At 41.9% G+C, this 20,321-nt stretch overlaps 2 protein-coding genes across 12 annotated transcripts in view; one reads left to right on the top strand and one right to left on the bottom strand.

Moving 5' to 3' along the window:
* LOC133493646 (gastrula zinc finger protein XlCGF17.1-like) overlaps nt 1-20,302 on the bottom strand; it is a 26,188-nt gene extending 5,886 nt beyond the window's left edge. For 2 of the 7 annotated variants that reach the window (XM_061807287.1, XM_061807288.1), the window contains exons 1-4: nt 14,605-14,915; nt 13,173-13,329; nt 5,863-9,596; nt 3,813-3,878 (exon numbers count right to left, since the gene is read on the bottom strand). In XM_061807287.1, the coding sequence (XP_061663271.1) occupies nt 8,686-9,596; nt 13,173-13,299 (1,038 nt within the window). In that variant the 5' untranslated portion in view covers nt 13,300-13,329; nt 14,605-14,915 and the 3' untranslated portion in view covers nt 3,813-3,878; nt 5,863-8,685. The other 5 variants (XM_061807289.1, XM_061807291.1, XM_061807286.1 and 2 more) reach the window with 5 other exon arrangements.
* Nucleotides 17,816-20,321, top strand: part of LOC133493624 (gastrula zinc finger protein XlCGF57.1-like) — a 29,280-nt gene continuing 26,774 nt past the window's right edge. Inside the window, exons 1-3 of one of the 5 annotated variants that reach the window (XM_061807199.1) lie at nt 17,816-18,170; nt 18,267-18,881; nt 19,779-19,932. The gene's annotated coding sequence lies outside the window, so the exon portion shown is untranslated. The other 4 variants (XM_061807196.1, XM_061807197.1, XM_061807194.1 and 1 more) reach the window with 4 other exon arrangements.

Genomic DNA, 20,321 nt, shown 5'->3' with positions numbered 1-20,321 from the left:
ATCGACGGAGAAACCATTGATATTAGCGCGAGATCTTTCCAGAGTCAGAGGAAGACCGAGAAGCCACATAATATAATATTATAACTCAAAGACGAATTCGTCATTGACAGTTTCCTATTTTCGTGTTACATATCACACTTGTGTGCAGAATCTGTATATGTATCTGTATAGCCGTTTGTGAACCACCGTATGAAGGAAAAGAAGGGCAGGCTTGATTTACGAGTTGTTTCTCTCGTTTTCTTTGTGTAACGTCACACGCTCCCCTCAATAATTATTCTTGAATTAGTGCCGAACCTACGCAAGTCCCAACCGAGTACGACAATCACTACTTTAGTGTCCTCAAACATCCTTCCTTCAGTCTTGGTGTCTCGGTGCACGTCGAAGGCTTTTAGGACTGCTAGTCCGGTTTAGCTTAGCCGCGAACAATGGGACACGTTTGTGCAGTCAGATCATCGCAAAATATCGCTCAACACAGATCAAGTGTGTCAATCATTCGCACGTAGCTATGTTATGCAAGCAAAGAACTGCTAATTCATTTAAATGAGACATGTATTGAAAATCAAATATAAGGCTTACCTTCGTGCAAACATATGTGTTCCGGTTGATTTTAGATGGATTCAGTTGATCATGCCGTCTTCCACAAAGTTTGATCCATCAAAGACATTTTTTGTACTCGGTCTTCTGTTTTGGAAAGGGTACAAATTGAACTCCACCAACTAGCCTATCAGGTTACCTGTCGTCACTATTACAAAGTCCGTGACTACACCTCTTAACCATATCTATTGTTGAGGAACCCAAATATGTGATAAAACGCTAACAAAAGCTATACTGGACCATGCGACTTTGTCAGAGGTAATGGCGGACGCCAACATTTATGCAGATCTCTGGCCACTGATTGGTCAGCGACGCGGATGACGCAATTTCTACGGAGGGGTCAATTGCCACGGCTTGCAGGAACTGATGATCAGCCTGACAGTGGAAGGAACTGTTCCACCTTTTATGGTTGACACTGGAGCGAGACACTCCACCGTCATGGCGCTGCCTCCTGGAAGTTCCCTCACAGCTTATGGTATTCCACTTATTGGATTCAAGGGTGAAGAAATTATCCTGCCTCGCACCATTCCCATAACCACTCAATGTTATTCACAGACTCTCATGCATTCTTTTGGTATGCCCCCAACAGCCCAGTCATTTTAATGGGGAGGGATCTCCTCATCATGACTGTCCCAATTATCAAATGCAGCCCTGATGGACTTTTTCTACAGTTTCCAGATGGAAATACTTTCCACTGGTCTACGGAGAATGAGTATTGTGAAACCCAATTTCTACAATTGATTCAAGAAACCCCGACATCTGCCGTTATTGCCCCCGCCTCTGCTGACATCTATTGGGCACATGTGGACATTGAATCTGAAGGATGGAAAGAGGCAGCACAATTCTGGACATCAATGGCTGCCATGGATTCAACACCTTTGCGCTTATGACAGGGTTTGTGATTGTATGCACTGCACTCTATACTATGACATGCGTGGCGACGAGGTTTATGCAGATTAATTTCAAAACATCGACGGCAATGTTTGGTCATTGAACATCAGTGATTTATTTGTGGGAAAACCTGGAATGGCATTCAACACTTCATTGAGTGATGAACAATTAAAATGGTACATGATGGCTGACACACCCGACCCCACAAGGACAGATGGAGTACTGCTGGTACAATATGTTGATCACATTTTGCTTGATGCTCCTTCTGAAATAACATGCATTGACACCACTTGCTCACTTTTGGCTCATTTGGCGATAGTTGGCTTGAAGTGTTCAAAAAGCAAGCTTCCAATTCCCCGCCCTCAAGTTTCGTTCTTGGGCCGCCTTATTTCACGACAAGGTACGCCATGTGTCCTTCTCACAAGGACGATATTCTACACCATCCACGGCCTACGAACGTCAAACAAATCCACTCCTTTTTAGGCTCATGTAATTACTCACGCCACCACGTGCCAGATTTCACAGATTTAACACACTGCAGGCACTTGTCAATGAACAGGGGATGAGAAACTTGACCCACCCTCTCCATTGGACACTTGCAGCAGAAGACTCATTTATTGCTTTATAACAGCAACTGTCCTCTGCTGCTGTGCCAGCCATCCCTAACTATTCCAAAATGTTTTACCTGGATGCGTCTGAAAACGTCAGCAGCATTACTGCTGTTCTTTTTCAGAAAGGGGGAGGAGGTGAGCGAAATGTTTGCTTATATGCCACCACCCCACTTGAAAAATACGAGCAGACATCCAGTATGCTCACCATTCGCATCCACCCTGGCCCGACTGGTACAAAAAACATCACACATAGTTTTGCACCATCCATTGACCACCCGAACATCACACAGCACAGTTCAATATGTTACGAACCAAGCATTTACAATGACAGGAGGGTGACAAAGAAAACTTAAGGCGGCATTGACACAACCAAACATTGTTCACACATGAAGGTATCAATATGGCTGACGGTTTGATAGAAGGAGAACCACTGTTGCACATGACGGGTTGTGGAAGGAAATACACTCAGAAGTGATTTGTATGACACACCAGTGAGCGACCCAGAAATGACTGTTCACAGATGGGTGTTGCTCCGAAGGGCCTGAAGGCCTACAATCGGGATTCGCAGTAAATCAATGGAAGGGAGACCCATTTACAACGCTCATAGCCGAAAAATGAACCGGCATCCAATCACCACAAAGAGCCAAAATAGTAGCTGTCAAAACTGCATTAGGAATAGCCCAAGGAGTAAACAAACATTTACACTGACTCCGCCTATACCCATGTGGTAATCCACACTGCGCTTGCAGAGTGGCAAAGGAACGATTTTCTCACTGCCGTGGGGGCTCCAACAAAACATCAAGACATTTTGGCGCTCACGGACGCACTCGCGTTACCTAAGGCTGTAGCTGTTATTAAATGCCAAGGGCATTCCAAAGGTACCAACATCACCACACAGGGAAATTAAGTCGCAAATAAAGCTGCAAAAGAGGTTGCCGGCTATCCCCCAACCTTACAAATGACAGTCAGTGAAGAGGAGCTGAAAGCCAGAGAGGAGGTGAGCATGGCCACCGTTAGGGTGTAGCAGCAGCAGGCCAGCCCAGAGGAAAAGAGTGCATAGAAGTCGAAGGGGGGAACAAAGAATGAGGACCGTGTGTGGATGAAAGATGGTAAGCGTATCCCACCGCAAAAACAATTGAAGCAGCTGATAAGTGAAGCCCATGGCTTGTGTCTGTGCTTAATTCTATTTTGCTGGTTTGACCAAGGGGATTTATTCTAAATTCACACGTAACATATGCTCTAAACTATGAGACAAATTAGCCCCCCCCAATTATTATTTTTTTTAATAGCTCCATCAACACCTACCTGTCATTTAGAACCCACAAAGCGCTTGTCCTTTGCACCAGTGCAATCCATTTTTCACAACTAATCGGGTCTTTTGGAAACGTGTGAAGAGTGAATCCATCCTCCCACATTTTGACTAACACACAGAAAATGCAGGTAATTTCTCGCCGATACAAGAGATAAAAACACTCGACTCCACTGCTGTAGGTGTCTGCAAAATACATCATTTCCGGCTTCTTCTTCAACTCAAAACAGTCGACAGAATCTTCATGGCGGGAGATGATGAAAATCGATATATGGCAACATTGTGACATGTTGTGAACAAACATAATTCCATTCCGGATGATTGTTTTGGGTTAACAGCATACAAAATTTCACGTTTTAGGTGTCAGTGGCACTTTAAATTCATAGCAGAAGGATGAAATGAGCCACCTGATTGGACGTGGATCGTCATCAATGGCACTGAAAGAGTTAAGGTACTCGCAAATCCAAATGAACCTACAAAACAGAGACATAGTGAGTCATTTTAAATGAGCACATTTCCAATCACAAAACCTGACAAGCCGAAAGGAAAACAAGAAGAAATCTGCATTGCTATTTGCCCAGTGGTTTTCAAGTTAAATATATACTGTATATGCGCAAAAGAAAGCCGCTTAATAAAACACAACCACTCGCTAATATTGGCCTTTTACATAATAACCATATGTCATTAAATCTTTTGAGGCAAACATTGCTGTAACTAATTCTACTAATGGTTATATTATGGGGTTGGGGGTTTATAGTTACATTCTCAGTTTTGGTTGGTTTGGTCTTGTTTTTCCTGTATTCCATATTTCATGTGGTCGATTTGTTGTCCGTGCCCACCTCCCTTGTGTTGACCAATCAGTTCCCTCCGTCCTCTTGTGTCCTGTCCAGGTGTTTCTTTCGTCAAGCTCTTGTTTATTTAGCGCTGTAGTTTCTTTCAGTTCTTGTTGTGTATGTCTGTTCATAGCCATCCTATCTGATTGTGAAAGGAAGTTGTGTAAAGACAACAACCTGAACTGCAGTCTGCAGGTGACTTGTTGGAATATAAAGGTAACTGTTTCTTTCATTGGTAAATTAAATATTCATCTTCCAATATGGTGAACGCCTCTCTTCTTTTAATGGCGTCCAGAGTTCTACATAGGAAGGATTTTTCTACCTTAATTTTGTGACAGGATGGTGTTATTAAGAAATGGATTAGGTCATTGAATTACATTTGAATCTCATTGCCCGCCGCTGAAATGTCAAGATAACCACTACGTTGTGTGACTTATTAAATGTCCTCCGACCAAAAGCTTTTGATAGGCCTACTGTCAGACCAGGTCTATTCATGTCCTATTAATGGACCAGAAAACGCATGCAGGTACGGGGAGAGCATGCAAACTCCACAAAGGCGGGGCCAGGATTGAACCAGGAACCTCAGAACTGAGAGGAAAATGCTTTTCAGCTGTGCTCCCGTGCCGCCTACTGTTTTTATATATAGCAATAATTTATAGTTGTGTGTCCAGCCAGATATAAAGTTAAAAGCAATCAATTGGTCATTTCATTATTGTCAGTACAAAGAAATTTTATGAGGCAGACTGAAAAACCCCTAACTCGTTGGAAACTTGATTGCAGCATTTTATCAAAACATGTGCGACACAGACTGACAACAAAAGGTTTTAAAAGTAATCACATTCGTCAAAAAAGAAGTAGATAAGTTTTAAGAAGGCCTCTGTAGAATTTTTCATTGCAACCCAAGCTTGTTTCCCAATGTAAAACCCTAATAGTTTCAAAATGACAAAGTCGAAAAGGAATATAAAGGGGGAAAATTTCAATTAATGCAACACATTTGAAAGGAGTTCTTTTGTCATTCAGCCATTTTCCAGGTCTGGCCATGGATATCCAACAGCTGGTAGGCCTTTTTGGCTATCAACTGCCTTGCTGCTGGGACTTGGTTAGGACTTTTAGTCTGAGTTCTCTGTCACAGATGTCTTCAGGCCAACGCTGTATGTCTGCTCGTAATGACTGCAGGACAGTTCTCACAGTACAGTATAAAAATACAGTGTATTGGTAACTTCCACAACATAATGTAATGATTGTGTTAATATTTATTTTATCACATGAGTGAAAATGTAGAGTGACATTTTTCATCACCAGAAGGTGAGTACACAAATAGTTGAAATAGTCAATATTAAATGTTATTGTATGAGTCAATGACATGTTGAGATGATTCCTCATTAGCCAGTCATCCTTAAGGATTTTAGGGACTTTATTATTCTCAGGAAATGTCATTTGCTCTTACAAGCAAAAGAGTATTCCCACAATGAGAACATTTGTGTCACGAACGGGGCTCGAGGGTGGACCCAAATGCACGACTCAAGAGACAAGCAGACAGTGCAGAGGAAACCTTCATTTGGCCCAAGGTCTGGAATCAGGCATACAGTCCAAACAATCAGAAGTAATAGTACAGCAGGCTTACGAGGGTGGTCAGTGGACAGGCGTGGGTCGGTACACGGAGAGCAGAAGTCAGGCAAACAGGAGTGCGGGAACGAGGCATCAAGGACGACGATCTGGCGGAGGACAAGTCGTCCCCCGGGTCCTATATATACTGGGAGGCATCAGCTGGGACAATGTCCAGGGGTGCGCTGACTAATTGGCTAGCCACGCCCAGCCTGGGCAGGAAGCCAGGAGCATGACAATTTCCATGGATTTGTCTTCATGCTTTTTATCATCTTCATCAGAGTGAGGAGAATGTCACGTCATGTCGTCACTATCTGATCGCGGATCTAAGACAGTGTCTGCTTGTGATCCTCTACGGTGGCTATCTTTGGAATTTTTTTCACTTCAGCCTTGAAGCTTGGGCCTGGTTTTGCTCAGAAGTGTGGGCATTATGTTTTTGGAGGGTTTCCAATGGAAGAAATACATTTTAATTCCTTTTAATGGGAAAAATTGATTTGATGTAGAAGTAAATGGTGTCAGCCTGACCGTTTCAAGCATATTTTATTAAGGATCACATCAATTTTACCACCAAAAGTCAGTTTCTTTCCAGTCTATTTCAACCAATTCTTCGCTTATTTGAGATTGACATCACTAAAACATTGGACAAAATACATGCATACTCAAGAAAATAATACATTTTGGAGCAATTGATAACTAATTCCCTTTTGAATGTTCCTTTTTCATCAACAAAATCCAACATTAAAAGCACTGGCACAGCTGAAGAGGGAAAAGGAATGTGTTGTACTATGAAGTGGTAGTAATTACTGTAGTCACATTTTATACATCATAGCTCTCAGGTGGCATCCCGTCACCTTCAAATTTAAAACTTTTAGGGAAAAAAATGGAGCTTGCTTGAGTTTCTAAACGGCACTTTGTTCATTTTGGTAATGTATGCTGCTTTACTGTCATATCCGTGGATAGCGTGAACAAGAGTTAGTACCCCAAAATTATGTTCCCTCACAAATTTACTGTGCTAAAAAAAAATCAACAACAAAATGCAAATTTATGGATTGGAATCACAACACATGCAGGGTAAGTATCGGTTCCTTACAAGCCGCACCCAAGAAATCTGACTTCATGTAACAAAACTGTCAACAGTCATCACCAAACTATATGCAGACATTTCTACTCAAGGCAGCTTATCCATCCATCCATTCATTTTCTGTGCCGCTTATCTACACGAGAGTCACGGGGAGTACTGGAGCCTATCCCAGCTGTCAACGGACAGGAGGCGGGGTACAACCCTGAACTGGTTGCCAGCCAATCGCAGGGCGCATGGAGAAAGACAACAGTCGTATTCACAATCACACCTAGGGGAAATTAGGGTTCTCCAATTAATGCATGTTTTGGGGATGTGAGAGGAAAACAGTGCCAGGGAAACCCACATAGGCATGGGGAGAACATGCAAACTCCACACAGGTGGGTCCGGGATTTGAACGCCAGACTTCAGAAGTGTGATGCCAACGCTCTACAGCTTTGCCACCATGCCTCCATTTTACGAATCAGATAAACTCAATCGGATAAGTAGGCGTTTGGGGACAGGAGACCTTTGTTATGGGTCAACGATAGATACAATAAAAGTTGGTACACAGAATACAAGGAAGAGTCAGTCAAACAGAGTAATGGACCTTTCCGACCTGTCAATCACTCGTACAATAATAGCCAATCAAATAGCCGCATTGTCTTAACCCCTGGCTTGACACGCCCCTCTTGTCGTCATGTCCCAGAAGCAATGCTGGTTATTGGTCGCGTGCGCTTTGAAAAGTTAATGTTACGAACAAAATGGTCCTCAGATGCGCTTGGGGAACGTGCAATTCAGATGAAAGATATCCGGCTAGCTTAAACGGGCCCGGTTGATTCATTTTCCAAAGCCTAAAGCACAGTTGACGAAGTGTCTACGATGGATTAAGGGTCGCGGGAGAGCACACATACAACTAATTGTGAACAATATCAACAAACACAAGGCTGCATATTCGAAGGTAAGTGAGGGAGAAGTATCTTCTCTGAGTTTGATTTAATTATATCAATGCTTTATACATTGCAGGAGAACAACTTTCACTTTGTTAGTGTATCACTGACCTGCTGAATGAAGTATGTAATGTTTTATGCCGAAGAGTCGGGTTAGTGATTCGTAAATGGACGATGTCATGCAAGAGAAATGTCAATTAGCCTATTTGTATCATATCGGACTTTTGAGACAGAAAACTGCGTTCCATTACGAGCCAAGTCAAATGAATACACCCACTCACTTATAAAGACTAATATTACTATTACTCATGATCTTTCCAAGTAAAATATACACACCCTAAATTACATGCGCAGTACGATTCCACAATTTTATCCTGTTGGATTTCAATATGAAGTTTGTGAGGCTTCAAACTTTTTTGCATCGATTGCCAACATTTTGCTCTAACTCTGACATTGCGTCCTGCTCTGTCCAAAATCTTAATTCCATGTACATATCCTTGCGTGAAATAGTTGAGACCTCTTTGTAGAACCCTCTCGGACAAGTCTGGCCCATTTGGCAAAAAACATAGCGCAGTGTTACCGGGAATACGCAATAGAGAATCCTCTTCAAACCTGTTCTATTCAGTCACCATTTTGGAAGACTGTGGGGCATTGCAAGTGTAGCTAAGGGGGGCGGAGCTGAAGATCGCCAGCCGGAAAGGTCCATTACTTTCCTTTTATACGTTTACATCAAAAGGGTTCTTGATCAGTGCTTTTGCCACCAGCTCAGTTGTGTGTCTTTGCCTGATACTTAGAAGAGAATCTTTGATCAAAAGCTGAGCAGAAATAAGGTTTCTCAACAGTGTGCATTCTTGTGTTTTTTTAAGTTTCCCTTGTCAGAGAATCTTTGACCACAAATTGAGCACGAAAATGGTTTCTCACCAGTATGTGTTCTTGTGTGTATTTTTAAGCTTTCCTTCTGAGTGAAGCTTTGACAGCAAACTGAGCAGGCAAAAGGCTTCTCTCCAGTGTGGGTTCTTGTGTGTATTTTTAAGGTTCCCTTCCCAGCGAATCTTTTACAGCACACTAAGCAGGCAAAAGGCTTCTCTCCAGTGTGGGTTCTTGTGTGTTTATTTAAGTTTGTCTTGTCAGAGAATCTTTGACCACAAATTGAGCACGGAAAAGGCTTCTCACCAGTGTGTGTTCTTGTGTGTATTTTTAAGGTTCCCTTCCGAATGAATCTTTGACCACAAACAGAACACGAAAAAGGCTTCTCACCAGTGTGTGTTCTTGTGTGTATTTTTAAATCTTGCTTCCGAAAGAATCTTTGACCACAAACTGAGCATGTAAAAGGCTTCTCACCTGTGTGTATTTTCATGTGGTTTTTTAAATTGCTCTGAGAAGCAAAGGTTTTCTGACACTGAGAACATTTCCAGCATTTGTTGGCAGCGTGACATGTCATATCACCTTCCAACTGTTCGTTATCATCATCATAATCTGTTTGTGATGCTTCACTGTGGTCTCCATCACTTGAACTGTTTCCGCTTAGAGGCTCCGCCCCCCGTCTCTCCTCACTTTGACTAACTTCACTCTTCAAACAGATAACAGTAGATGGAACCTGGATGAGTTCTTCCTGCTCTTCCTCTTTCATGTGTAGAAACTCTTCCTCCTCCTCTTTGATGTGTTGAACCCCTTCACCCTCCTCTTCCTCTTTGGTGTGACGGGACACTGACTGCTGCTGCTCTGGATGAAGGTTTTCAGTGACATCTGCAAGACAAATTAAAACAAACACAAATTGGTCAAATCTAATTTGTTTACAATATGTAACTTCATATTATAGTAGAAATAGGATGTTATCATTACCAGGTAACCCACAACTGCGGCAGATAGCCACTAATAGAGTGACTTATGTAAAGAGGAACAATACAGAGCAATGGAGAGTGTGGTAAGGAAGTGAAGAAACGGGTCCAAGCAGGTTGGAACAGCTGGCGGAAGGTGTCTGGTGTGTTATGCGACAGAAGAGTCTCCGCTAGGATGAAGGGCAAAATTTATAAAACAGTGGTGAAGCCGCCATGATGTACGGATTAGAGACGGTGGCCCTGAAGAAACAACAGGAAGCAGAACGAGAGGTAGCAAAAATGAAGATGTTGAGGTTCTTTCTAGGAATGAGCAGGTTGGATAGGATTCGAAATGAGCTCATTAGAGGGACAACCAAAGTTGGATGTTTTGGAGACAAGATTCGAGAGAGCAGACTTCGATGGTTTGGACATGTCCAGAGGCGAGAAAGTGAGTATATCGGTAGAAGGGTGATGGGGATGGAGCTGCCAGACAAAACAGCGAGAGAAAGACCAAAGAAAAGGTTGATGGATGTTGTGAGGGAAGACATGAGGGCAGTGGATGTTAGAGAGAAAGATGCACAAGATAGGCTTAGATGGAAAAAGATGACACTATGGAGAGGTAAAATTAAGTGAAAACAAGTTACAAATTTCAGTGTTTGTGGAGATTGATAAAAATAAAATGTACTGATGTGATGATTGCTTTTGTATATTAATCTACTCTTATTTGATATTATTTGGCATATGATGGCATATGATGACATATTTGACGTATTTATATAACATTGAAGGAATTATTTTATTCTAATTAAAGATAGATGGATTCAGAATACATCCATCCAATTTCTAAGTCGCATATCCTCACAAGGGTCGCACGAGTACCCGAGCCTTTCCGCACAGTATTTGTGTAGTACTTCGATTGAAGGATTTTCTTAGTTGACATAATATTTCACGTGACATCTTTGACCCATTTCTATCAATATTGATAGAATACTTTCATTCCAATTACCAGTGCAGGCTATTCAAAATGTAGAATTTAATGCATTTTACAATGGCACCAAGATGAGAATTATGTTGTAGTTATAAATGGTGTTGCCCTCTGACACAATTCTGGTTTCTCATGTGACCCCTTGCAAAAATTAATTGCTAACCCCTGGATTAATTTAAGCAGCCTAGAAAATAAGAACTAACTTTTGAACTAGGCAGTTTATTGCAGACAATTGACCCCTCCGTGGATATTGCGCAATCCGCGTCACTGACCAATCAGAGGCCAGAGATCTGCATAAACCAAAGCCTGTTTTTGCTCCCGCCATTTTCTCAGACAACATTGCATGGTCCAGTATAGGTTTTGTTAGCGTTTTATCGCGTATTTGGGTTATTTAACAAAAAATATGGTTAAGAGGTGTAGTCACGGACTATGTAATAGTGACGACAGGTATCCTGAAAGGCTAGTTGGTGGAGTTCGATTCGTACCCTTTCCAAAACCGAAGACCCAGTACGAAAAATGCCTTCGATGAATCAAACTTTGTGGAAAACCGCATCATCAACTAAACCCATCTAATATCAACCGGAACAGATATGTTTGCACGAAGGTATGCCCTATATTTGATTTTCAATACATGTCTTGTATAAATGAATGAGACGTTCTCCGCTAGCATAACATTGCTACATGTGAATGATTGAATGAAATCAGAAGCATGCCGTCTCTCTCAGTTCAGAATGTATTGTATTTAGAATCTATATCGTTGATTTGAATGAAATCAGAAGCATGGCGTCTGTCTCAGTTAACAATGTATTGTATTGTATTTGCCATTTTTTACGAATTGTCTGTCTTACGTCAGCACACGTGGCGTGACGTCATTTCAGAAGGCGTGGTTAAGTGCCCTGTACGGAGGGGTCAATTTGTTACTGTGTTTACCCTTTTGGTAGAGCTTTTTGTCTTCAGAACTGAGTCTACCGTGCAGCCACATACTGTGTGTGTATGTGTGCGTATATATAGCCATCCATCCATCCATTCATTTCCTTTGCAGCTTATCCTCACGAGGGTGGCAGGGAGTGCTGGAGCCTATCCCGGCTGTCAATGGGCAGGAGGCGGAGTACACCCTGAACTGGTTGCCAGCCAATCACAGGGCACATAGAGACAAACGGCCACACTCACAATCACACTTAGGGGCAATTTAGCGTGTCCAATTAATGTTGCATGTTTTTGGGATGTGGGAGAAAACCACATACGGAAAAAACCCACACACGCACTGGGAGAACATGCAAATTCCACACAGGCGGGGTCAGGATCGAACCCGGGTCCTAAGAACTGTGAGGCCAACACTTTACCAGCTGATCAACCGTGCTGTCCCTGTGTGTGTGTGTGTGTGTGTGTGTGTGTGTGTGTGTGTGTGTGTGTGTCCATCCATCCATTTTCTTTGCCGCTTACCCTTGCAAGGGTCGAGGGGAGTACGGGAGCCTATCCCAGCTGTCAACGGGCAGGAGGCAGTGTACACCCTGAACTGTTTGCCAGCCAATCGCAGGGCACATGGAGACAAACAGCCGCACTCACAATCACACCTCGGGGCAATTTAAAGTATATATATATGTATTCTACACACATAAACACACGCACAGTTCCCCCATTATAACATTACTTCTGCGCTCGCGGATAACGAAAATCGGCAAATGATGGATGCCGTATTAATATACCCATGTATGTTAGGTACCATATTTTTGCAATGATAAAATGAACTTAAAAGTCTTCAATCTTCAAATGAACAGCATGCCTTGTGCACATAATTTTTGTGTGCCTGGTCCAATGAAGTACACTTGAACACACTGGTTATAATGTTCCCATGTATGCTAGCACATGTTTTCGTGTATGCATGGAATTCCAAGTGCCTCAAAGCATGCTGGGAGGATAAAAATGGGATTTAAAGTGCATGTTTTGTGTCAATTATTTCTTGAGTCCTTATTTTATCTGTTTTATTACTTGCTAGTTATGCTATTCTCTTTGCTGTGGTGTGATCATTTTAGTTTCAATGTGACAACATCGAACATTAATGACCTATAAGCTACTTCTGCTTACAGATGGGAAATACAATTGTTATTCATTGCCTCAAAAAAGGCGCCATTTATCATGTGGGGCCTCGTTTTTTGGAACATAATTGAAGACCATGATGATCGTGAAACTATGGTATAGTTTAAAAATAAAAAACTTGGGAGAGCAAAATCTATAACTATGTGGGCTCACAAACAGCAAACTGTAAATGGACAAGGGCACACCATGTGTGTGGGTGTGTGTGTATATATCCATCCATCCATCTTCTTAGTCACTTATCCTCACAAGGGTTGTGGGAGTGCCGAAGCCGATCCCAGCTGCCTTTAGACGAAGGGCGAACTGCACCCTGAACTAGTCACCAGTCAGTCGCAGGACGGGAACGTTACATAAAAGGCATCATCACATTGGGCCCGTAAATACAAATATCATTCAAATTAGAATGCATGCAACAAGAGAACCTACCTGCTCTGCATAGGACAATTCGAGGCTGCAGATTAAACACAGCGTCCTGAAGTTGACATTGTGGCTCCTCCTCCATTTTTGGTCCACAAACTTCTTCCTTGTACTCTCCTGTCATTCTTGCACACATTTTCACACGACGATCACAACACTTTCTGCGCTACATAAGAGGGATGAGAAAACCAAGTGAAAATAAGACATCTTAATTATATTAAGATTCAAATTTTGATATCATGAGTGAAAATATACATTAGTGAAAAAGGCAAAGCACCCAAAAGTCAACAAAAGCAAAAGATAAAGACAATAGCTATTTTTTTCTTTTACTCTGGGAGAGATCGTTTGTGATGAAACATTACAGATATTGTTCAACAAAAACATTTAGAATCCATGAACCCAATTTCTGAGCCGCTTATCCTCACAACAATCGTGGGACTGCTGGAGCCGATGTCAGCTATCTTCAGGAAGGGTACACCCTGACTGCTTGCCAGTCAATCGCAGGGCACATATAAACAAACAACCATTCGCACTCACATTCCCACCTATGGGCAATATAGTCTTCAATTAACTTACCATGCATGCATTGAGTAGACTTTACCCCAACTGGATCAGTCTAATCAGAATTGTCAATTAATTAGCATTTTCTGCTAATCAGTTTTCATGTTATAATGATCCGAAATACGACATCATTGATCGGCTCTGCAAAAGACATTTACTTGTTGTCGTCTAGGACAGCATATCTGAATCTACAACCTAGTTTATTTTTAAATAGTAGTATTTATTTGGCATTTTAAAATCAGGATTTTTGGGGCTGATCACCAGGTTTAAAAAATAAAAAGATAACCGATCTCCGATCCGACCGGGATAAGTCTCTTTAAATGACTTGCTCATCTACTGTACATACGGTACTTGTGTACTTAATTGTTCAAAATATATATTTACAATAAATAATGTATCTATGTTCATCAATTTATGTCAGTGAGGAATAGTGACAATTTCATCGTCTTCTATAAGATATTAGTAAGTAAATTGACTTGTAAATGAACATACCTCAAGCAACCCTTGTATAAAAAGTCATTTCCTTAATTACAGTCATTGCTTCATCTTGTGATCGGACCTCTTTTTTAAACTCACTGATCGGCCTCTAAAATTCGGATCGTTTAAAGCCTTGAAAAACCTACATAGGCACAAGAACATGCAAACGCTACACTGGCGGGGCAGGGATTTGAACCCCAGTCCTCAAAACTGTGTGGCAGAAGTCCAGTCGTCTATCGCGCTGCCGAATACGGAATCCAAATTATGGTGACAATGATTTAAAAAAAAAGACTCAGAAAATCGAGAATATTTTACCCTCGGACAAAGCCGACAGAATGTAGTATTTGGTGTGTGTGTGTTTTATAAAAAAACAAACTGAAATGTGAGTTTTGCCAATCCTTACTAGAATGTAGCTGTTGGTACATTCACACGTCAGTATTTTACGAGACTTCTTTCTGGTTGTTTGCGAAAAGAAGACTTTACTGCTGGGGGGAGTGTTGATCACAAACGCGTCTCTTTGTTGGCAAGCGAAGATATGTTAGGTCGAGGCGGTTCAACATGCATGACTCCAACCGGATACAAAGATTGCAAGAATGTTTTAGTCCATTAAAGTAGTGATCAGGGGCGTCCCACGTCGATGATTCACAACATTCGCCCCAAATTCAGGAAGATTTTCTAAAGTCGATCGAGTCTCCTACGCAATGGCAGAAGGGGGGGGGGGGGGGAGACGAATTACCCAGGATCCCTTGCGTCATAAATATTTAAAGCGAAAGACCAACCCTGCTGCCCCTTCAAAATAACAGCCAATCTGGGGTGACCCGTCTTTTTGTTTCTCTCTCTCTCTTGTCGCTTTAAAAAAAAATGATCATGGGTAATACGTCTCCTTTTCCCTCTCCATGGGCTGTAGGAGAATGTTCCAGTACCTCAGTACCTGTGACAGTGATCACCTGTCACCCCTTGTGGTAGTTCTCATTGACATGACCATTGTCAATGTCTTCACATAAAAGTCTACAGAAAAACAGATTCTAATTACAATTGCAACTATATACACAAATGTCTTCCACTGATGTCTGTCTCAGCACCCCTACTCTAGCTCCTTGAGCCCACCCAGTGCCTCCTCTATTTGTTGCTGCAGAGGTGCCAAAGTGGCTCTCTTGTCCTTTGCTCTGCCTCTGAGTGCATTGGCCTCTGTGGTAAACCTCAGATTCTTCTTTTCTTCTGCCTCCTCACACAGCCTGTCAGCCTTCTCAATAAGCGTAGATATGTCAGTCTCTTTTCTGGCTTTTTTGGCTTTGAGGCAGTAGAGATGAAACGTGGGCAGCGATGCCAAATGTAGCCAAGTACGAAGTCTTCCTTTCCCCACACTGGTAGTTTTTAGCAATGTCGCTGACTTGGAACATGACTGCAAACACTTTCAAATTATTTTCACAAGATTTGTAACTGTAATGGCTGCAGATCAGTTTTAAAGTCCACACAATCTCTGCCTTTAACGAGTCCGTCTTCGTGTATTGAACTACGTTCATAAAGCCTGACTTCTGGCTGGATAACTGTAGGTGCGCAATTAGGGATTGCAACCGGTCACAAATAACCGGTTATAACCGGTTTTCGGTTCTTCCGGTTCCGGTACTCCACATTGCGCTATTTTTTCAACATCATTTCCACTTTTTTCAAGTTTTGCTGTTAGAGTAAAGTTGGACTGAAAACAACATTCAGTTAAATCAAAGAAACATCAAACATGGCATCAAGGAAACGCTCCAATGTATGGGAGTAAACTTGTTTTATTGGCAGACATCAAAACACTACTCGCATAACGGGGGGAACTCTGTGAACTCGTCACTCCGGAAGAGCAACAACAAAAACAGTCCCCAACAGCACCCCAACTCGAGGTCCCGCAGGTGAATTATGTAAACACCACTATGGTACCGGTTTTTTGCTACAGCTGTTCGGTTATAACCAGTTATGAAAGTAAGCGTTTTTTTTTGCGATCCCTAGTGCGCATGCACTGCTAGTACCACTGCCTGAAGTTGATGCTTCACTATCTTGATATTTTAGAAACAGATTCATACCAACGGAAGATGAGAGAGTCTTTGCCAAATCAGCGTGTCTCCTGTTTTCCCGATGCCACTCCAGCGCTTTGACGCCCATCTTTTCAAGCTGGTAACTCTGCTTGCACAGATGGCAGTAAAACATGTGCCGATCTTTTGGATCTCAACGAACCCAGTTCCCAAACTCCTTACTTTCAACCCAAGCTTCTTGAAAAATGCACTTCCCCGTGATACAAGTTGGATCGATTAAAGAACTACGCTACGTCGTAACGAAGACGAAGTGAAATGCCTACTCAGGGAAACAAACAATGGAATATCGACAAGATGGCGACTAGTTGTCAACACGGTGACTTCCGTTGACAATTTCCAGCTGATTTGGATGCCAGACGGATCGCTATTTTTTTTTTTAAATAAAAGATTAATTTATTTTTGGGGGAGAATTTTGGCGGTAGAGGTTCTCCCTTTGATTTTTTTAAAGTTAAGGCTTTTTTAGGGGCTTGACCGGTTTTCACGGATTTTAAGGACTTTTAGGAGCCCCTAAATGCACCTTCGAAAATTTAGGGGTTTTTAGGGACTTTTAGGGCTGCGTGCGAACCCTGATTAACATATTTTTTTAATTATTGTTGACATTATATACTTTGAATGCTTATTTTTTGGCGGCAGTCGGGGGCTAGGAACGGATTACGCTATTTTCATGTAAAATGTGCTTCTACTTGCAAAAGAATTCAGGTTACACAACGACTTCCGGAATGGATTTATTTTGTAAGTAGCTGTAGCACTGCATTGACAGAATACTTTGATTCCAAATAAATTGGTGGATTCAGAACTTATCCATCCACTTTGAGGTCACAAGGGTTGCCTGAATACCGGGGCCTATCCGCAAAGTTTTTGTGTATTGCTTCTATAGGAGTATTTTCTCATTTGACATTATCTCACACAAGACTAATTTGACCTATTTCTATAAATATTGACAAAGTACTTTTATTCCAATTACCAGTGCAAGCTATTAAAAAATATAGCATTTAAGGCATTTTACAAAGGGACCTAGTTGAGACTTATGCGGTTATGGTGCAGCCCTCTCACACAATTCTGGTTTCTCATGTGGTCCCTGCAAAAATCAATTGCTCAACCATGATTTAACTGAACCAGCCTAGAAAAGAAAAGCTAACTTTTGAATTGGGAGGTTTACTACAGACATTGTTTCTGTGTTTACCCTTTAGCGAGAGATTTTTGTCCTCAGAACTACAATCTCAAATCATCAAATCATGTGTACCCACTTCCATAATTTTTTTTTTTCCTTTTCCAACCCTCACAAGGGTCGCAGGGATTGCTGGAGCCTATCCCAGCTGCCAATGGGCAGGAGGCAGGTTACACCCTGAACTGGTTGCCAGCTGTTTTATTGAAAGGATCGGTGCTGGTCGGCGCTCAGGAGACAAAGACGACACTCAACAAAAGACCAACGTTCCCAAATGCTATTTAGCCTCAATAACTGGCATATTTATTTCGACCAAAGCAAGTTCTCAAAACACAGTTGACATTGCGTGAAATCAATCATATGAGCCCCTTACCTATGCCGACAAGGTGGAGAGCCGTCACCCAGGTAGAGGTCCGCTTTGTCAACCAGCTGGGCGTCCGTACGAAACCCGCAGCAGACTCTACCTGTTTGTACTCTGCATCTCTCTATTATACTTTTCAGTTGCGTGCGAGAGAAAGGGCGGGTGGCCTACCCGTCCCACCTGGCGCCGCAACAATTGTAGCCAATTTACTATTGACACCTAAGTGTGTCCTTCAGGCTCTGAGAAACATAACAGTCAAGATATCCCACAACAATGTTCGTCTTTGAACAATATAGTTTGGGAAAAACAAGTGAGAGTGAAACGGTCAAGATGTCTTGACCAGAAAAACAAGTGAGATATAAAAACAGGTGAGTGAAAAACAATTTATATAACCATGGTTGCACAATACATTTGGGTATTCGACGGTTATGGGAAGCATCACTAATTAACACTCCTTTCACCAGCCAATCGCAGGGCACAGAGAGACAGACAGCAGCCGCACTCACAATTGCACCAAGGTGAAATTTAGAGTGTCCAATTAATGTTGCATGTTTTTGGAATGTGGGAGGAAACTGAAGTGCCCAGAGAAAACCCACACAGGCACGGAAGAGAACATGCAAACTCTACATAGGTGGGGCCGGGATTTAACCCGGCACCTCAGAACTGTGAGGCCAACGCTTTCCAGCTGAGACACACACACAGGATGAGGCTGCATGATTCGCAGGGGTTGTGTCCCTTACACCCCCACGAATAACGGAAATTCGCAAATAATGGTTATAGTATTAATATTCCCATCTATGATATGTACCATATTTTTGCAACCATAGAATGAACTTCAAAGTCTTACATTTTCTTCAAAATGGATAGCATGCCTGATGTGCACAATTGTTGTGTATCTTGTCAAATGAAGTACACTTGAACACGTTGTTACCAAGTATGCTAGCACATGTTTTTGTGTGTATGAAAGCTACCATGAGATGGCGCTCACAAGGCAGAGCAGAACAATTGTTTTTAGATCTGTAAGAAGCTTACAGGCGAAGAACCACCTCAGTGCCTCAAAGCATACTGGGAGGATGAAAGTAGGATTTAAAGTGCATTTTTTGTGCCAATTATTTCTCGAGTCATTCTTTTATCTGTTTTATTACTCGCTAGTTATGCGACTGTCTGAGCTGTGGTATGATCATTTTACTTTTGATGTGACACTGTGAGTGTGTACAACAGTCAATTATGACATGCCTACAACAGTGTGGGGTGATATAAGCGCCTTCTTAATGCAAATGTTCCAGATTGTCTCATGACTGTCATCATATGGTATCTTACATTGTAAAACATATGATGGCATACATGCTGAAAATGTAACCAGTGATGTTAAGTGTGCTTTATATGAGAAGTCACAGAATATTAGCAAATGTTGGAATGATGTGTGGCATACATGCTGAAAATGTAACCAGTGATGTTAAGTGTGCTTTATATGAGAAGTCACAGAATATTAGCAAATGTTGGAATGATGTGTGGCCATAAGGTGCACCACATTGTAAGGCTCAATTTTTAATGTGGCTGTTCATTTATTTTGAAGGAAATTAGAGACCTGGACGATTGTGAAATTACGGTAGAATTAAGAGTTAAAAAAAGAAACTTGGGAGAGCAAAATCTGCAAATTTGTGGGCCCACAAACGGTGAACCGTAAATGGACAATCGCACACTGTATATGTAACTCCAGTTCACTCACTCCGGACAAGTTCTTCTTTTTCACAGGTCTTTATTAACACGTCAACAAGATTATATGCCAACATGCTAAAATGCTCTGATGCTTTGATCCCAAAACATGCCACAGATCCGCCCGATTCAGAATCCAGGTCACGATAATAACAACCACTCAGAAAATTGAGATTATTTTACTCCCGGACAAAGCCGATCTAGACATGAATTGAACGTAGAATCATTGGGTGTGTCGTCAGACGTTTTATCTATTGCAGCACGAGGCCGACAGAAAATCTGAACCTTCTGCAAACCCATGTGGACAATTTTCACTGTCCCACTACCGTCAAATAGAAGCATCGAAAAAGGCGACTGTGGGGGGTGTGATCCAGACTTGACCCTTTTAGGGAGTACCAAGTCAACTCCCTAGTGGTAAGGATTCGATGCTTTTATTGGCACAGCCTGAGTTGGTGTCGGCTCGAGGAATACAAATTCTTTAACTTGTTTTGGGGACCTTGTCGCTTTAAATATTTGTGCCGTAAAGGATCATGGGTAATCCATCTCCCTTCACTTCTCCCAATGCGGGATAAGATACAATTGTTCTTCAGGAAATCTTTCGGAATTTAGACAAAATGTTGTAAATCTTCGACACAGAACCCCCCTGATCCCTGTTTTTGTGGCTTATTACCTCATTCGTGCTGTCTTCGTGTCCGGTTGGAGTCGTCTCGTCCAGATTGAAGCTTTTCAGACGTGCTCATCTTAGTTTGCTAACAAAGAGACGCGTTTGTGAACTTTGCTTCACTAAAGAGATTAAACGTGAG

The sequence above is a fragment of the Syngnathoides biaculeatus genome, chromosome 20, assembly GCF_019802595.1.
Source record: "Syngnathoides biaculeatus isolate LvHL_M chromosome 20, ASM1980259v1, whole genome shotgun sequence".
NCBI classification, from domain to species: domain Eukaryota; kingdom Metazoa; phylum Chordata; class Actinopteri; order Syngnathiformes; family Syngnathidae; genus Syngnathoides; species Syngnathoides biaculeatus.
Note: the sequence above shows the minus strand (reverse complement) of the source record. Positions and strands in the feature narration are given on the sequence as shown.